Source organism: Natator depressus, chromosome 3 (assembly GCF_965152275.1).
Source record: "Natator depressus isolate rNatDep1 chromosome 3, rNatDep2.hap1, whole genome shotgun sequence".
Lineage (NCBI taxonomy): Eukaryota > Metazoa > Chordata > Testudines > Cheloniidae > Natator > Natator depressus.
The window spans coordinates 96,894,077-96,913,698 of NC_134236.1; the positions used below are offsets into that span (position 1 = coordinate 96,894,077).

The window sequence follows — 19,622 nt, forward strand, 5'->3', positions numbered from 1 at the left end:
AAAAAATGCTTGTTTTCAAAATCAGATTTCAGCCCTCCAAAGGGATCAACCTGGGCAGAGAGTCCCATTGATTTCAGTAGAACTCCATGCAGGTTTATCCTCCAGCACCTTTACTCAGTAATCCTTGAAGTCAGTGAGAGCTGTGGGCATGCAACTGACTGACAGACACCTGTTGTCTCTCTCATATTTTGGGCATGTTACTTAAACTCTCTGCAAAAAATAAGGATATTATTACCTACCTAACACTGAAGTTGAGAATTCTAATGAATTAAGCTCTTATCCTGCAAAGTTTTACACACATGGGATTAATTTTACGCTCATGAGTTAACGGAACTATTCAGGTGCGTAAGTGTCTACAAGGGCCTTAGTTTGTAAAATATTTTGAGGGTGAAAATAGTATTTAAAATATTAAGTATTATTCTGATTGTTCATAAACCTACTGATGCAGAATTATTGAATATGACCATGTCCTAGCTCTTTCTATCTGGACATCACCCCAGTCATGTAGTACAAAAATGTGCTTTGCCCCAGAAGTAAATTGTTCTTCATTAACTAAGGGAAGAATCCACAAAGACTTTTTACAGGGATGCAGTACAGTATAAGTTGACCTTAAAAGGCTTTAAAATGCTAATCAGAACCTAGTATTGATTTAGTCTTGGTGGCCATATGGTAAAATTTCAGAACTTGACAACCTTTTTTTTTTTTTTGCGGTGTCACTGTTGTATGTGATCAAACCACAGTTATATCCCACATACTGTAAATATCCTCACTTGAAAAATGTTGACAGGTAAATAAATGGTTTGAGACATTGTTTGTTTGTTCCTCAGATGACAATCAAAACAAAACCAATGAAAAGAAAGAGAAGAAAATGGTTGCTCAGAAACCCCTTGGAACTATAGAATATACTGTAAGTATTGGGTGCACAATTAGGTCATTTATTAATGTTGTTTAAAATGAGGTTGAGGTTAATGAGACTCTAAAGAAACCAAACTAATATAGACACCCTTTAATTCTTTTTTAAAAATATCCTCCAAATATCCTGTGTGTAGGAAGGGAAATTGGTCTCAATGCCACAACCATCCTCCAACTTGGGCATCACCCACCCTCTCCCAGCTGCCTGCCTTCTGTATTTCCAGTTCCATAGTGGGGCAATGTAAAACCTCTCCTCTTCCTCTGAGAAAGATTTCTGTCCCATTAAATGTTGCCTAGGCCCTCTAGCAGGAATATGTTTGTACCCTGGTCATGAGATGCCAGCGTTTTCTTTTTGGAATGCCAATGATGTACACTGCCTCTGTACCAGAAGTGATTAGTTGTGTACTGGGAGAAAGCTTACTGAAAGGTGCCAGGGACATATTGCAATGTCCCCTTTCCCTACAGATCCAGGAAGGGAAGGAACTCTTAACCTGATTCTCTCATGTGCTAGTATGCTGTTACCACCAGGCCTGCTGAGAACAGGCTTTAATCTTAACTGCTAGAATGGGTGAAAGAGTAATGAACATCAAATATATATAATATATATAAAATGTGTGTACAATGTGCCCCCCCCCTCTCCTAACCAGTTCTAACTGGAAGGAGCCAAGTTAAAATGATACATTGTTTAACTAAGGTTGATGAAGCAGTGAGAGAAGGATCTTAACTGTTCTCTTTTCTCTGTTTTATAGAGTGGAAAAAGTGCTGTTAACAGAGTAGCTGTTGTCTTAAAATTAACTGTGTCATCTTGCAAAAATTAGATTGATAGAAAATATGTTAGATCACCGAGTCCATACCCTGCAACTGGTCTACCCGATAAAGTTTATTTAAACTGTTATACTGATCCTGTACTTGATTATTGCTGTATCTTAAACATCAAGTTTCCTTTCTTCAGGCTGGAAGTCAGGACACCCTAAACAGCATAGCATTGAAATTTAACATCACTCCAAACAGACTTGTGGAGCTCAATAGGCTGTTCACACACACAATTGTTCCAGGGCAGGTAATTTTTAAGTTTTAAATACTGAAAAATTCTGATTTTTTGCTATGTGTTTAAAGCCCCCACCCCCACCCCAACTTAATGAGTCTATTAGGCAGATGTATATGATGGTGATGGGCAGTAGTATAAAACCTCAGAACGGAGTCTAGCTCAGATGGTTGCAAGAATTGGTCTAGGCCCACTTGGGAATCAGGCAGCCCAGGAAGCCAGCTGGCCAGAGGCAATCTGCATGGCAGGAGCCCACAGCAGCTGCTGAGTGAAATTGACATCCTTGTCAGCTTCACCACTGCTAATAGTCAGTGAGCAGCTGCTGTCCTGGGAACATAGTTAGATTTGGAAACACCATATATTGGCATTTCAGAAACAGATTTTTCCAGAATTTCTGATTTGCAAGAAATCTTGAAAATTTGATTTCATTCTGAGTCAGAACAAAACCAATTCTCAAAATTCTGAAATTTCTCTCTGACCAGAAATCCTGAGTGAATTCAAGTACAGGGACGCCTTCAGTTTTTATTTAAAAAAAAAAAAAAAAAAAAAAGAAAATGTAATTTTTTGAAAATGTCTGTACTCGTAAATAATATTGTGAGTTTAAAAAGTTCTGTGGTTTTAACTTTTTGACCATTGAAGTGTATTTCTTTTTGCACTTCTTTGGGCTTTGACATTGACAAATGACTGTGCAGTTTTATTTTTAAGGTCTTATGCTACTAAAAGCTTGAAAGTCTGTAAGAGTAAAAATCCAAACAAAACATGGCTTAATTTTTTTAATAAAAACATTTGTTGACATTTAGATTTATTTTTTTAAATAAAAAGTTTCCAAGGTACCTGACAATGTTCCATTATATATTTTTCTCTTGAATTCAGAAGAGTTTTTCCCTCTGACATAAATATGGTTGGAAAAGAGAGATCTTATTGCAAAACATAATTTCCTGTAGCTTCTAGCTCTAAAATTTACATTTGTTGCTTCCTCCAGTGGCTTCTCTTTTTTTTTTTTTTTTTTTTTTTTTTTTTGGTCCAATTTTTGCCTTTATAACGGGCATCTGCTGCACTAACTTCTATAGACTATCCTGTGATGATTTCTGTATTAGTTAATCTTGTAATTAGGTTGTAGCTTACACAGGTAAGGGAGGTTGTCATTCTTTCAAAACTGGTGTATGCTGCTGCCTTTCTCAAAAAACAAAATATAGACCCTGATCCTTCAGTGACATTCATATGGAACCCCACTGACTGACAAATAAGGATTTTAGAGATAGGAGTTATTCCAGAATGTGTTCTGCAGTGAGATGTGTTGTCAATACCAGATTGTCTTTGTTGGGACTCCTGCATAGATCTCATTGCAGAATCAGGGCCATAGTGTTTATATTACATATGTCTGTCTTTTTTTCTTCTATATGTAATTATTTTAAAATAAGTTATTTGTATTTAATGTAATCTTTGTGTAGGTTCTCTATGTCCCAGATACTGACCACTGTTCCAGTGCTGCTAGGTTAGCGTCTTCCAGTCCTGGTGCTCCTGTTTCTCCTTCATCATCAGATGCTGAATATGATAAACTTCCTGTAAGTAAATCTTGTGTTTATAGAACGCTGTCTCTTTGAAGCTCAGGTTAAATCCTATTAAATAGTTATTTTTGATGAGGTAGCAATTGAGGCATTGTAGAAAATGGCATTAAAACCAGCTGATGGGTTTGAGCCAGTTGTTCCTGGGAGTTTAGATGTTTCTGTGCTGCTGTTTACACAATTACACCAATCCTCACCCCCAAATCTATGGCTATTTAAGAGAGATTTGAGACTAGAATGCAGTAAACTGCTGAGAGTGTTAAGCCTCAGTCCTACGATCTGATCCATGAAAACGGAGTCCCATTAAAGCCAGTGGGGCTGTGTGCATTGGTATTTCCATGTCAGTCAAATTGAAGAATTGGGCCTTAGCCAGTGTTCTCTCTAATTTTTCCCACCCATGTGTGGAATGAATTTTATTATGTGCACCAGTACGGAGGTGATTTGTGACACATCACATTCATATTGGTGCACATAACAACATTCATGTGGTGGGGGTGGGGCCGAGGGGTTTTTGTGGGAGGGGGCCCAATTGAGGCAGAGGGTTGGGGTGCAGGGATATGAAGGCTCTGGCTGGGGGTGTGAGCTCTGGGGTGGGGCTGGGGATGAGGAGCTCAGGGTGGGGCAGAGGGTTGGGGTGCAGGGGTGTGAGGGATCCAGCTGGGGGTGTGGGCTCTGGGGTGGGGCTGGGGATGGTGGGTTTGGGATGCAGGAGGGTGCTCTGGGGCTACTGCGCAGAGAGAGGACCCCCATGCTCTCTCCCCGCAGCAGCACCTGGGCTGGGGCAGAGAGGCGCTTGTCCCTGCCGTGGGAGTTCTGGGGCTGGGGCTGCAGGGTAGGCGCCCCAGCTCCAGCAGGGTCGGCAGGCTGGCTGTGCCACAGCTGGGACCACCAGGCTGCTCCAGGGTCAGGCTGCACCTGGGCCTGATCCGGCCACGGCAGGTCTGGGCCGCAGGGTGAGATCCCTAAGTGCCTGCATGGCACTAAATAGGCTACTGTGCAGCCTATAGGGAGCTTAGGCCTAAGTGTGGTTAATTTAGGTGTCTAACTGAAAACTGTTGTAGTGCGTGGTTTTGTTTGTTCTTAATTTCCTGTCTGTCATTTACTTGGAGATTTTTTTTTATAAAGTTATAAACAAAACTTGGTCACATGCTGGGGGGAGTATGAAATATAAATCTGGCCGTATTTTTCCTTTAAACCAAAAGGAAAATTGTTAATGGACCTTGGTCTTTAATTTTTCAAAAACTAAGAAAGAACATGTCTGTGAAACTGGTCCTGTTGTTTCACACTGAGGCTTTTGCTTTTTAAAGGATGCTGATTTGGCAAGAAAGGCCTTCAAACCAATTGAGAGAGTCCTGTCATCTACCTCGGAGGAAGATGAACCAATAGTTGTCAAATTTTTAAAAATGAACTGCCGTTACTTCACAGATGGTAAGGTAAGTGGAGCTTGTGCCTTGTGTCTCATTCGAGATCCTTTTAGAGAGTGAACTTTTGTTGTTAGTGTAAGTCAGAGACCAACAGCAGGGTTGGGAGCCAAGCATAACGTAAGCAAGTGCTCTGGACGTTCTGTTTGTTACTTCGCACTATGCTGACATATTTGCTCTTTACATCCATTTACTTATTACAGTGACTGCTTGATAGAAGACTAGCTCTTCCTTCCCACCCATCTCTTTCTCCTTTATAGCCTTTTATTAGAAAGGTCTCCTTCCAAGAACTGTTGGGGGGGCACCCATCTGCTAGGAAGACACCCGTACAGAGAGTATTGCACTTCATAGTTCCACTAATCATGATATACAAAACGCCTGAGCAGAGACTGCCAAGTTCCATCAAATTACAGGATCACTTTATAAAATGGACAAATGTCCCTTTTCGTTGTAGTATATGCGTGACCTGAATTGGCTTTGAACTCTCTTTAGAGGTAAATGCACAAGATCAGGGCAGATCTTAGTTCTCTCACTCCTGAAGTATGAAAACTCTGTTTCCCTACGCTTATTTATTTTTCTTATCTACTCTTGTTGTTTTTCATTTAAGTCTCCTATAAAAGATGTTTACACACTTGAGTTTTCCCATTCTTTGGAGTCAACAGGAAACACCTGAGATACTAATTGTTTCAACTTAGCTTTATTTTTCTTTTGTCCTATTGTTTTGTGTTTGCTTTTTCTGGTTTTGAATACATGTGGAATATGCATTTAACCAACTTGGAGTTTTTGTAGAAAGTAGCAGAATACTACAGTGTGTCTTATGCAGAAATTTGTACAACATAGTGCTTTCTTATATGAAGGTTTTTTGATATTGGGTTCCATTTCACAAAATATATAACTGGTCACTTTTTTTGAAGCCTCCGTATGCTTTAGGAGCCAAAAACAGCTTCACACCTCAGCAGTCCAGTGTGGACTTTGTTCTTGGCAACATACCTTCAAGCAGAGCCTGATGTAGTCCTGTTTCCCCTTTGGCCCAAATACAGAACTTGGCCTATATATGTAGAATTCTGCTGTCTGTATTGAGAACAGTGACTTAGATAGCTGTGAGTTTGAATGGCAGAACCTCCCGCCATACACACATATCACACAGAAGAAACATGTGCAAAGTATATCTTGCCTTTGCTCCACAAACTAAAGGTAACATGTGCTCCCTAGTATCGATCTGTTTGTTTTGTATCTCTTCCTCTGGCTTCCTAGCCTCCACTGGCATGACTTGCTGGTTGACTAGCCTTTTCCTTAGTGATGCTTGCAGTGTTATGCAGGCTAATCTTATTGTCATTTGGGCCCTGTGACAACTGTCTGTCAAATGACTTAAAATCAAATGCAGCATTAGCTGAAAATTTGGTCATGATTGTAGGCTACTAAAAGGCCACATCCATGAGCCCCATATCTGGTTGTGGGAGACAGTCGTTCGTCCAACCCAGGGCTAGTCATTTCCAAGAGTTAAAAGTCTTTTCTGCAGCAGTGTAAATTGTCAGCTTGGCCAGTGGTGACATTGGAGGGTGGAGACTGGAATCACCATGTCGGGTCCCTGTAAAATAGGTCAAGAAAAGATTTTCTATGTACCAGATGGCGCTCTCAAGGAAGGGGATGTGGAACCCTAGATTCATCTGCTGTCAGTACAGCAACCTCTCCATGTTCCTATTACTGGGAAGCCCTGCATGTGTGCAGAAGTCCATACCAGCAGGTTGAGGTAGGACTGCTAGCACAGATTTACCGGTGTAGCCAAAATAAAAAGTTGTTGGTGGGTTTAAAAAAAAAATCCTCTTTCCTTGCCTCTGGTTAATTAACAAGCTGCAGCTCTAGTTTATAGCAGCCAGGGATGAGAGTTAAGTACCTTGAATCCTCTTTATAACACTGTCCTTGTCAGCTAAGCATTTTGAGTGTTCCAAAGAGTTCTCTTTTTATTTATCCTTCTTTATAATACCTGGGCCAGTGCAGCTGGGAGCCAGAGCGTTCTGTTAGAAAATATTGCTCCACATGGGTATAAAGAGACATGAGAGAGAGTATTATACTAGGCAAATAACTTAAAGGTTGACACTGAGCTATTCATTAAAGTGACCTCTGGTCAGTGATTAGATTTGATATGCTAACTCTCTCTCTTTGTTTTTATTATTAGGGTGTAGTTGGGGGTGTCATGATAGTGACTCCAAACAACATCATGTTTGACCCACATAAGTCGGATCCTCTGGTAATTGAGAATGGCTGTGAAGAGTATGGGCTCATCTGCCCTATGGAGGAGGTTGTCTCGATAGCCCTCTACAATGATATTTCTCACATGAAGATTAAAGATGCCCTGCCATCGTAAGGAGTGTTCTTTGCTAATTGTGTTTACATCTTTATCAGCCGGGGTGGGGAGACAGAACAAGAAAAGAGAGGTTTGGTGGGAGTGGTAATAAAGTTCATGAGAAGAGACAATTAACAGTGCCTTAAAAGAAAGAGAGGCAGAAAGGTGTGATGTCCTATAAAACAGTGGTTCTCAACCTGGTGTAGGTATACCCCTGGGGGTATGCAAATGTCTTTCAGGGGGTACATCAGCTTATCTAGATATTTGCCTACTTTTACAACAGGCTACATAAAACGCAGTAGTGAAGTCAGTACAAACTAAAATTTCATACAGACAATTACTTGTTAGTACTGCTCTGTATACTATACACTGAAATGTAAGTACAATATTTATATTCCATGGTAAAAATGAGAAAGTAAGCAATTTTTCAGTAATAGTGTGCTGTGACATGTTTGTATTTTTATGTCTGAGTTTGTAAGCAAGTACTCTTCTAGTGAAGTGAAACTTGGGGGTACACAAGACAAATCAGACTCCTGAAAGGGGTACAGTAGTCTGGAAAGTTTGAGAGCCACTGCTATAAAAGAGGAAGGAAAATAAACTTTTCAACAGCAGAAAAGGAGACATGTCGTAGGTATCAAAACCTAAGAAACAGAGGACAGTGAAAACGTCCAAAGGCAAAGAGAAAGATGGCACGCCATATGTAATGTTTGTGATATTTATTCCTGCGGGTTAGTTTCTGCAACTGATTGAAAGTTCTGAGGCCCCACAGAAAGTGTTCCACAATTTTAATGGAAGGGAGGGGGACTACAGGATGTTAACTGATCAGCTTTAGTTCAAATTGGTTGCTGTTGTGACTATATTGGTTAATGGAGCAGGTAATTTAAACACTTCTGGTCACAGCAGCAGGAAAATTCCTACCTCCCACAAACCTCCAAAATATCAGTCCTCTTATGTAGGAATCAGAGATCATAACCCATTTAATTTCTTCTAATACACGGCAGTGTTTCTTAGCTGGTATTTTCACTTATGCTTCGTCAGTTGTACCTTGATGATAAACACTGTCCACAGGTGTGTTCTAGAAAACAACTTGTCTTCTCAATGCAGCTAACAGGGTTTCACTGTTTTAAATAAATGCATCATCTTCCCTCTTCTCCCCTACCCAACAAAAAACAATTAGTCATAGCATCTCAGCCACGCAAAACAAAGGCAGCTAGCCCTGCAGAGATGTATAGTGGGGATATAGTCATAGGTAAGGCTAAGATTTTGTCACTGATTTTTACTAAAAATCACTGACTGGTCTCAGGCAATAAACAAAAATTCACAGAAGCCGTCGACCTGTCTGTGACTTTTACTAAAGATAATGGGGCAGCTTGGGGCTCCAGGGCCCCCCACGGCAGCTTGGGGCTTTGGCCCTAGGGCTGAGGTGGAAAATCTCACTGAGGTTTCTGAAAGTTACAGAATCTGTGACGTAATCTGATCCTTAGTCATAGGGTTTCCTGTCTTTATCTGTTTAGACCTCTATACCATACTTGCCATCCCAGTATCTTGGTGGGAAAATATATAAGCTTTCATTATCTGTTCTCAAGCTCTTTAACCTTGACCTGTGTGAATAATAAAGTAAATAAAGATCTTGAGCTATATGTCCTTATATTTCCAAGATTTTTCTACTTTCAGGCTCTTTGATGGCTTGCCCACCCCCGATCCCTAAAGTTTCTGGGGAAATCCTGCAGTCAAATGATCAATTTTAGCATTGAGGGAATAACAAGTAATAAGAGTGACTTATGCCTTGTAGGGCATTTACAGCTCTAAAGTTGTGTAAGTGCTTTAAAAATGTAGAGGTTCTCTCTGTGGTTTTCTGTACTTTCAATAATTAACTTCTACCAGTTAAAGAAGCAGGAATGCTGCAAGAGCCCAGAGTATTGTCCCAGACATACCACTCTTCTTTTATAAAGGATGAGAAGTAACAGAATACACAGGGCTAGATCCTTAGGTGGTACAAATCAGTGCAGGTCCGTTGACTTCAGTAAAGCAATGCCATTTTACACCACCTGGCCTTATTTTTGTATTATTGAGTACCTGATGACGCATACCATGTTGGTTACATATGTACCATATCTTCCCCCATGAGACTATACTTGGCAGAATTACTCATCTTTTTAAAGTTATACTTCCTACAGCTTCTTCATTTTGATACCATGTATTTCAGTTGGCTTACATTTTATTTTCAAGGAAGCCATTTTTTGGTTTGGTTTTGTTTAAAATCATTTTGACATATTTAAGTTGTTTTCTTTTCCATTTTGTTTTAACATCCCACGTACATCCACCATTTCTCCTGACAGTGACATTCCAAAGGATCTTTGTCCTTTGTACAGGCCAGGAGAGTGGGAAGACCTTTCCTCTGAGAAAGATATCAACCCTTTCAGCAAATTCAAGTCCCTGAGCAAGGAGAAGAGGCAGCAAAATGGGGATGATTCCAAATCAATAAAGTCTTTGGACAAGGAGAAGTCTGCAGATTTTGAACTTCTTAAGCCTTCTGACAGTACTGTTTCAATGGAATCTAAGTCATTGGAACCTCCCAATGACATGGCCTCCGCTGAACCATCTGAAAGGTCTGCTGTAGCGGGACATACCAAGGAACCTTCTCGGGGAAAAGCTGTTTCAGATTCCAAAACCAAAGAACATTCCCTTATAGGAGGAGGAGATGATGACTTCATTGAACTGCAAGAGACTGCATCTCCTACAAATACCAGATTAGACAGAAAAGATGCAGTAAGAGAAGGTTTTTCTTTTGACCCCAAGGAGTCAGGGAAAGCCAGGTCGCAAGTAACCAAATCTCTTTCAGAAGTCCAGGACCTACTGGCATTTGATTCCTTGGACACAAAGAATGATGTTGAACCCAAAGCTGATATAGACTTAGAATCATGTGAGAAGCAAGATGTCATGCCAGAAGTAAACAAGTGTGCCAGTTCCCCGACAGGTAAGGTGGAGACTACACTGGACACTCAAAAGGAGCTAGATAAAAACAAACTTATTGAGTTTTACCTCAGTAAAGATAAAGATGGGTCACAGTCTTCTGAAAACCTACGTAAGGCTGGAATTGGTGAAGGTGAAAACAATAAAGTAACAGGCGTAGACCTCACACTTAGCTGTTCAGAGTCCCAAGTTAACAAACTTCTTACAGTTAAAAGTGGGGAGCCCGATTCAAGCTGCATTGAAAGGAAAGAGCCTTCACTGGAAGTCAACTTGCCTGCAGTGGAGGAAAAGGATCTTAAAGAGTCTGTGAAATCTTCATCGGTAGCATCTCTGGACAAGGCGTGTCAAGAAACACAGTTCGACAATAACTCAGAAATCAGACTGTGGCTGTTACAGAGAATTCAAGTACCAATTGAAGGTAGGTCTCTGTCTGTCCTTATTCTGTTAACTGTGGAAGCTGGGCAGCATCAATTCAGTGCTCACTAGGATGATCTTCCTGTTAATTTCCTTTTCAGTGTAGTTTGGTATTTTACAATATAAATCTTCAGGCGATAACTTGACTGTACAAATTCTCAATCCAGAAGTAATGTAGGAGAAAAAGGATCCCTTCTAATTGTTTGGGCTACTGAGTTTGACAAATGGCTAACGTGCTTTGTCCATGTTTAGTAACTATTTTTTGTAACATTTTAGCGATAAGTGCAATAAAATGTCATCCATTTATAGAGTTGACTGACACACAGTGGCTGAAAGATTACTATTATTTTGCTATGTATTGACATGATCTGCAGTTCCATTGAAGACTGCCAATGTACTTCTAATGTGTAAAAATCCAGAGTAGTACACAGCAACATAATGACTCTAAAGAGTGTGTGTGTGTGCAGGCGTGCACATGTTTATACTGTTTCTTAGTCCTTTTTGTGCTACTGGACCACCCAAGATGTGCTGCTGAGCAGGAGTATAAGCACAGTCTTGCTGAGTGACCATTCTGTTTGTTCTACTATTATGTGACTCTTGATGAAATATAGGAGCACGTTGGAAAATGTGGAATTCTCTTGAACTTGAAAACTCTTGAACAGTTGGAGCCAAACTGACCTCCAGTTTACATAGCACGTGTGAGGTTTGGTTGTGTTTCTTTGGCAAGTCTACGGGCCTCATTCTCCCTTAAAACCAGGGTAGCAAACTCCATTGACTTCAGTAGAGAGAGCCTTGATTTACAACAGAGTAGGGCAGAGGAGAATCATAGTCTAGATGTCACAAATTGTGTCGGGGGGGGGGGGGGGATTTAAATCTCCCCTTTGGAAAAGGTCTGTGCGCCACTGACAGTTCTTCGGCATCTGTCTTACTGAAAAGGTGGCCTTCGGGCCTTCCCAGGGTGAATGTGGCAAACTTGAGTTTCCCAGTGCTGTTGAATATTCCTTCCCAGAAGGAGATTGATCTTTGTGTCTGTATCTAAGCTACCAGTACTGTACTGGAAGCCTGTCATTCCTTTTTTCTCTGATTCAGATATGCTTCCTTCAAAAGAGGAGAAAAGCAAGACCCCTCCAATGTTCCTGTGTATCAAAGTGGGCAAGCCAATGAGAAAGTCCTTTGTTACTCAAAGCACCACCATGGCACAGCAGTATGGTAAAAGGAGAAAGCAGCCCGAGTACTGGTTTGCTGTTCCTCGGGAAAGGTAGGCTGCAGTGCATGATGCAAACACATTTGTCTCTTCATTAATTATCAACCATATCAACAATTTTAGGGGCAAATCCTGACACCCACTATCCCACCCCAGAGTTTGCACAAGAGCCCAAATGCAGCAGGAATGCTAGGAGGTAGAGTCTGTGTGGTGTTCTTGAGGATGCAGGGGAAGTGTATGGGGTGAAGAGGGATTGGACGCACAAAGGAAAGCGTACTACTCCTTAGCAGCATGTGAGCAGATAGTCACTCCTTAATCCCCACCTCCCAAACAACTGTCAAGGAAGTTCAGTTGTTTGTTTAGAAGAGTATAAATTGTAATAAATAATTTTCAACAAAGGAGGGTTGGATTCCTGCACACAAGAATTCCAGATTTTTTTTTTCTTTTTCGATGAGCCTTTATGTCCCTTGTGTTCTGAATTGAATGAGACCGCTGTGAAAAAAACAATTTATTCTGCTGGAAGGATATATTGTGTATAGTAGTTGAATAATTTCTTGCTTAAACTTATTCTAAGATCCATAGAATAAGTTCCAGAGAGTTCATTAGAGCATCATGATTCACTTGAATTTCTAGCCTGTTAAAATATTATTTATTCCACTGGAATTTATAGCTTGTAAAGATAGTCATGTGGCCGCCGCAGAGAAATTCTGTCAAATGTGGGCATATCAAAAGGTATTGCTTCCTTCAAATCTCAAGAGTACATACTTAGGTCTGCATTTCAATGCGGTTATGTAAAAATAGTGGCATCTTATTCACATCTGTTCCCAGTTTGTATTTGGAGACTGATTGCCTGTCAAATGCTTTAGAAGGTGGTCAGTGTCATTGTACCTAAGTTTTGTTAACAGCATGGAGCCAACACAATTATGTGAGAATGTGAGCTGGATCTATTCGGGCTTACACATAGAATTTTTTAAGTTCCAATTTCAAACTCTGCCTGTCAATTCCACTTGTGCAGTTACAAGTTACATAGGTGTCAGAGTATGGATGGAAGTCAATGAGGCTTCTTTGGTGTAAATTAGGGCAGAATTGGGTTTGCAGGACCTCTTACAACTGCAATGATGTACAAGCCAAAAGGAAGCCAATTTGATTTTTTTTTTTTTTAACTCCCCAGATTGAGTTTGTGGGGTTGGCACATCACAAAATTATCTTCTTACACAGCAAGTTAGCTTAGTTTGCTAGTAGGTCAGTGAGCAGCAATAAATGCAGAACCCCACAATGCCAGTTATTTTAAAGGTCATTTTTCAAAGTAAATCACCCGTTAAACCATGCTCTTGATTTTTCTCCTTTTTGGCAGATGTGGACCAGTTTGCAAAAACTGCTTACCTGGATTTCACTGTACCAATAACCTCTAGCTTTCACTGATGAACAGAAGAGCATAACTGGCTGTATTTGCTCATCAGACTTGTTGAAATAAGGCTTTAATGCAGTCAATTACCTAAAGTCTCATTTCCGATTGCTAAATGATCTTTGCAATGGTATGGCTTTTTCAGACTTATGTTCTGAGAGAGCTTTTTTCCATCTGCTGCTGCTTTCCACATACAACCCTCATACTCTCTTTCTTTCTCTCCCCCGCCCCACAGCATTCTGCAATTGTATTGCTATAATGGACTCACATAATATTCAGAACTGCTCAGTTAGTTCTATTGATGATCCAAAAATTAAGGAGAGAGAATTATCCCACTGTTGCAAATATCAGTCAGGGGTTTTAAGCTATAGGCAGTTTTTAAAAATCATATTTTCCTAATCTTCTAATAGTTTCAGAATACAAAAAAACAAAGATAAAATTAGCTATGTTCTGATCCCCTGGTGCATTTTAGAAAGGAGTTAGTTAAGCAGAGCAGTGGTGTGGAACTTGCTGACTCAGAGAGAAAGGTTTAATCTGGCTGGAATGTTGGTAGTAGTTAAATTTATAGTGGTTTGAGCTGTAGTTGAAGATAGCTTTTAATTCACTGGCTATGTGCAGAACCCAGTACTTGCTTACTGTGGGGTCACAAAACTGTAGATTAAGAAAATTCTAGATTCAAATGTGAGTCAGCACTTCAGAGTTAGAACGATACTGTAACTTAATGCAAGGCCAGTATTGCTTTGTAGGCGGTGTATCTAATTTAATGTTGTATAAAAAATGCTAAATCACTTTCTCTGATTGCTTATTCTGTGTTCAAGGATAAATCTGAAATATATATATATTAACCTTAGCCATGCTCGAAAAATAACTTGCCTACCTGTCATTGAGGAGTAGAAAATATTTCTGGCGAGTGAAGTGGCCACATATAATTTAAGCTATTTTTTTAAAACTAATTTTCTAGCCCTTTTTATTACAAAGAAATCATTCTAAATGTGAACTGCTGCTGCCGAGTCTGCAGGCTGACCGCTCCAGTACTCTGCTGCTGCTCTTAACTTTGTCAAAGAGCCTCACAGTGAAATCAACAAGACTGGTGACTTTTCAGAGGTGCTATTCAAAACCTTGACAGTTTCATTGCTGTCCATAATCAGGTCTGTTTCACTGTGCCACTCCTTGGGAAAGCTGTGAACAGCAGATCATGTAGGGCTGTTTTTGTTTGTTTCCATAGATCAAAAAAATGCTTTGTTTAGTTGCTCATGAAATTATTCATTCCAAATGTGTATTAAAAAAATCTGTATAGGCTCAATAGCCACATACAAACCCTCTCAACCTGCCATAAGTGAAACCAAATTCTCCCCCATGCGACCCAGTCATAGTAACCTGTGTGACATCTTAGTTTGTCTTTGTTTTATTCATTAAGACTTAAAATTGTAGCCAGAACGTGGAGAAATCAACATCCATGCTCCCAGTCATTCTGTCTAGTTAAATTTCCCCCATAGTTTCAACTCCAATGAGTTTACTCCATCCTAAACTTTCATGTAGTGTTGCTGTGTGCTGTTAAACCACTGCTGTAAATAACCCCACAAGTGACTGCATTTCAGTGGTGGCGAGATAATGGGAACTTAAACTGCTCCTCCCAGTGTAGTACTTGCTATGTGCATACGTAGTGCAGGCACCCAGGTCTTTCAGTCTGGCATGATTCATGAGTGCTAAAGTCACATGACAAAAGTTACTTCATGATTTTCAAATTTAGTTTCATACCATCATATACCTGTCTGAATTAGTCTGTTTTTCAGTGTTTTCTGTAAGCCACTTGAAACATCACTAGTGGAGACACAAAAAAACTTCATTCCTTAGTTTTAACTGTTTTTAATAGCTTTTACTACAACTTTTAAAAAAAAATGTGCAGAACCCACTATTTTCTTCCTGTGCCACAAAACTGTAGCAAAATTGTAAACAGATCATGTATCCACCTCGTCTTCTGTCTTAATTCTTCTACTGGATTCCTTCTCGTGCAATACATGACTTACAAGTTTCAGAAAGTCCCAAAAATATGTGTCTCCATTATCCCTGATGATGTAGTTGAGTTAATCGGTGACTCCAGGGCTGCTCTTTTGATTGCAAAATCACAGCAGTCCTTGTCTCTAGCACGTAACTGGGAAGATGTAATCATTAAAGAAGTCTCAGCTGAAAAAGGTGCACTTCATAAGGGAACTTCGTGCGCTGCTGTTTGGTAGAGTAGTGCTAATGCTTTTGGACAGTGACTGAGAGTAACTGATTCGCTTGCTGGTAGACCTGACAATGGGTGTTGCTTACAGCGTTGGAGAGTAAGTATAAGTGGGCTTGTATTGTATGGCTTTATATTTCGCTGGAACTAAGTGAATCTGTAGAATTACATTTCTGAATTGATCCTCAGTTGTTGTTGAGGATATTAGACTAGAAGTTGAGCTACTCTTAAAATTATTTCTTTAAAGGCATTGAGAGGAAAAATATCTAGTGCTGGAAAGTAAACAACTGTAGAATGGTTTTTAGTTTAAGGTATGTATGGAAAGTGATGAAAAAACAACGATGCACAGATTAAGGAAGACTAGTATGAAATTATTCAAGGTGAAACACACTATTCAATAATTTCTTCAGTCCTCACAAAGCAGAATTTAAAACAAAAATGAAGTGTACATACATATCAGGCTTGAATCCAGAACTGCCAAATATACACTTACAAATTCAAAACACAAATGTGCATGCTACTTTAATTTTTTTTTCTAATTACTACAATATTCAGAGTAGTTTCCATACTAAAAAGTAAACCTTGTTAGTTATCAACAGTAGCCTTTCATCAGCCAAATGTATGGATTTATTTTTTGCCTTGGTATCAGCATCCAGGAAACAGTAAGTTCAGGAATCGGCTCTCTCTCATTGGCACTCGCTTATTATGTTTGGTGCACACCGTAGCTTCAGGAAAGAAAGGTAGTAGGGTTTTGGTGCTTGATGAATACGGGCAATTTCTGTTTCCAACACAGTTAATTTTATAAGACAGGATGAAATTCTGGCTGGTTTGTCTTTTGTTCATGGGAACCCTGGCTGTAAACAAACTGTGACATTCAGCTGAGAAGAGATTAGTGGTTATTAAAGTTGGATCTCTTGCAAGAAATTTCAAACAAGTTGAATTCCATTCTAACTAGCAAGGGTCTAGAATCATAACATGGTCCCATGTCAAATACACCAGGACTGTACATCATGGATGGTGTGACAGGGATCCATTTGGATTTTGACATGACTCTGGACATTGGTGCTAGGGACATCTGGAGAGGCTGGCCCCTAAATTTCCCTCCCTTTCCTATTGTTGGTATGATTCATGGAACAGACTGGATAAAGTTAAGGATTGGACTCCTTGGGTCATCCCAGCACCAATGTCTGGTGCCCTTTGAAACTCCAGATAGGTAAGAGACCAAGTCATAGATAGAATAGGTTTTCAATGTGTTCTGGAATGTGTTCTAGTTATGCAGCCAGTGGGTGCCTTGGATTTTCACTTTCATATACCCTTTATAGATTCTAAAGCTAGAAAGGACCACTGTCATAGTGTAGCCTGTCCTCCTATGTAACACAAGCCACGAGACTTCCTTGATCCCAGAACTGAATACAGGATTCCAGTAGCAGTCATACCTGTGCCAAATACAGAGGTAATATAACATCCTTACTTGTACTTAATATTTCCTATTCCCAATGATCATGTTAGCCTTTTTAACCACAGCATTGCACAGCAAGCTTGCATTCAGCTGATTATCCACCATTACACTCAAGTATTTTTCAGAGTCACTGCTTCCCATGACGGAGTAGCCCATTCTCGTCTTCACTACAGAGTTTTGTAGGCAAAAGTTATGCTGCTTTAATTAAAGCATTTTAATTAAACTGCTGTTGCATGTCCACATTATGCTCCTTGTGTCGGCAGAGTGCGTCCACCCTAACAGCTCTTACATTGACACAGAGAGCAGTGCACTGTGGTAGCTTTCCCACTGTGCAACTGGCCACAGGGTGCTTTGGGAAGGGTTTGCAACACCTTATGGGGCAGGTACAGCATCACATGTTGCAGGTTTCTCAGTTGCATTGTTCCAAGGGCATCCTAGTAGATTGCAGCTGCTTTTCAACTGAAGTGGGGTGGGGGTGGGGGGAGACAGAAACAGAGTGTGTGGACCCCCCGCATACACATCAGCCCTCAGCTCTGCACAGCTCAGCACTCTCTTCTCCCATCCTTCCCGCAGCAGCAGCCCACTGCCTGCCTGCCTGCAGTTCTGTGATTCTCCAGCTGCTAGGAGCAATATCCTCAGCAGCTCTGCTTCCCCCAGAGCTTTGAAAAGGGAGGGGTGCGTGACTGCATAGCTAGATGGAGGGCAGCCATCAGCCTCCCTGCCTGCCGCACCGCACCTCCCCCCCACCCCACCCCCAGCAGCAGTCTGCCTGCTGCTGTGTTCCTAGTGCAGGGGGAGAGGATTCCGGAGGCATGCTCAGCTGTCAGAACTTCCCAGAGCTTTGAAAGGGGAGGGGCACATGCCTGCAGGGCAGCTGAGTTCAAAACAGTGAGCAGAGCGGTCGTGGCAGGCATTGTGGGATACTGGGGGAGGCCAGCTCTGGCGATAGAAGAAAGGGCAGTGTCTACACCAGTGGTTCTCAGCCCGCAGCCTGCAAGCCATTTGTGGTCCAATCAGCGCACAGCTGTGGCCCATGTGACATCCTCGGGGCCATACAGGTAGCATACATATTGTGTGGATGCAGCCACGTAAGACATAGAGAGCCGCATATGCGGCCCACACTGGTAAATAGGTTGAGAACCACTGGTCTACACTGACGCCTTGTTGCTTTAACTTCGTTGCAAAAAGCGGTCTCTCTCGTCGAGGTGGTTTTATTTTGTCGCCAACAGTGGCATTGCTGTGTGAAACCTCCTCTGTTTCGTCGACAGAACTCTGCAGTGTAGACAAGGCCTAAGTATGGTCTGCATCTTTGTTCCTGGATGTTGAAGTTTCCCACATTTCTGAATTTCAACCAGCTCTAGATTTTATATTTACTTCTAGATCATTGCTAAAATATTAAATAGCATAGGACTAAGAACTGATTCCTGCAGGACCCAATTATAAATGCACCTGCTCAATAACAGTCCTCATTTACAATTATATTTTGAGACCTATCAGTTAGCCAGTTTTTAATTAATTGAATATTGCCTTGTTGATTTTTGTATCGTTCTAGTTTCTTAATCAACATGTTGTGCAGTACTAAGTCAATGCTGTTCAGAAATCTAAGTATTATAACATCAGGCTATTAATTTAAATGGGTAATCTTATCACAAATGATACCAAGTTAGTTTGAGATATTTTTCTATAAACCTATGCTGATCCGCATTAATTAAATTACCCTACTTTATTAATTGAGTCCCATATCAGCCATTCCATTATTTTTCCCAGGATTGAAGTCTGGGAAATTATGTGGGTTGCCCTCTTTTCCCCCTTTTAAATATTGGCACAACATAAGCTTTTCTTCCAGTCTTCTGGAACTTCCCCAGTGTTCCAAGACCTATTAAAAAGTAAAAGGCTACTCAGGCAGCTCTCTTAAAACTCTTGGATGCAAGTTATCTGGACCTCTTGATTTAAAGATGTCTAACTTCAGTAGCTGCTGTGTAACAAGCCCTTAAGTTACTTATGTAGAATTATTTAATCACCCTCATATGATATGAAAACATTTAGCTTTTCCCCAAATACAGAACACAAATATTTTTGAATACTTCTTGCTTTTTGCATTATTAGTGACAGTTCTACTTAATGGACCGCTACCATTGTCAAGATTCCTTTCGTTCCTGTATATTTTTAAAATACCTCTCCTTATTGTCCTTAACTCTGCTGGCCATGGATTTCATCTTGTGTCCTTTTGCTTCCCTATCAATTTCCTACAGTTTCTCACCTCTAATGTATATTTACTGTTAAAAGTTTCCCTTTTTTTCTATTTGTTACATATTTATTTTTTATTACTGCTTTCAGTTTCCCTCTAAGCAAGGGTATGGGTCAGAGGTTGGTTTTTTTGTTTAACCAGCATAGCCTTCTTTCTCATGTTTTTGCTTTCGGGACATCTAGTAGAATGTTCTTGAACAGTTCCCAATTATCACTAACATTTTTCTGTTTAAATTCTTTCTCCTAGCTCATCTGGCTTATAATTTTCATCTTTGTGAAATGTCCCTGGTAAAGCGCTAAGTGTGTGTGTGTGTGTATGTATGTGTGTGTGTATGTATGTATGTATGTATACTTATACATATTAAATAATATTTAATATTTATATATTTATTACTGGTTTGGACTTTAT

The 19,622-nt window shown here is 40.4% G+C and overlaps 1 protein-coding gene across 8 annotated transcripts in view; it reads left to right on the forward strand.

Annotated features, from left to right (window-relative positions):
• NCOA7 (nuclear receptor coactivator 7) overlaps positions 1-19,622 on the forward strand; it is a 151,782-nt gene that overhangs the window by 104,757 nt on the left and 27,403 nt on the right. For 6 of the 8 annotated variants that reach the window (XM_074948377.1, XM_074948378.1, XM_074948380.1 and 3 more), the window contains 7 exons: positions 828-907; positions 1,865-1,972; positions 3,409-3,522; positions 4,830-4,955; positions 7,120-7,304; positions 9,627-10,678; positions 11,764-11,932. In XM_074948377.1, coding sequence (XP_074804478.1) covers positions 828-907; positions 1,865-1,972; positions 3,409-3,522; positions 4,830-4,955; positions 7,120-7,304; positions 9,627-10,678; positions 11,764-11,932 — 1,834 coding nt within the window. The remainder of the gene's footprint in view (positions 1-827; positions 908-1,864; positions 1,973-3,408; positions 3,523-4,829; positions 4,956-7,119; positions 7,305-9,626; positions 10,679-11,763; positions 11,933-19,622) is intronic. The other 2 variants (XM_074948382.1, XM_074948381.1) reach the window with 1 other exon arrangement.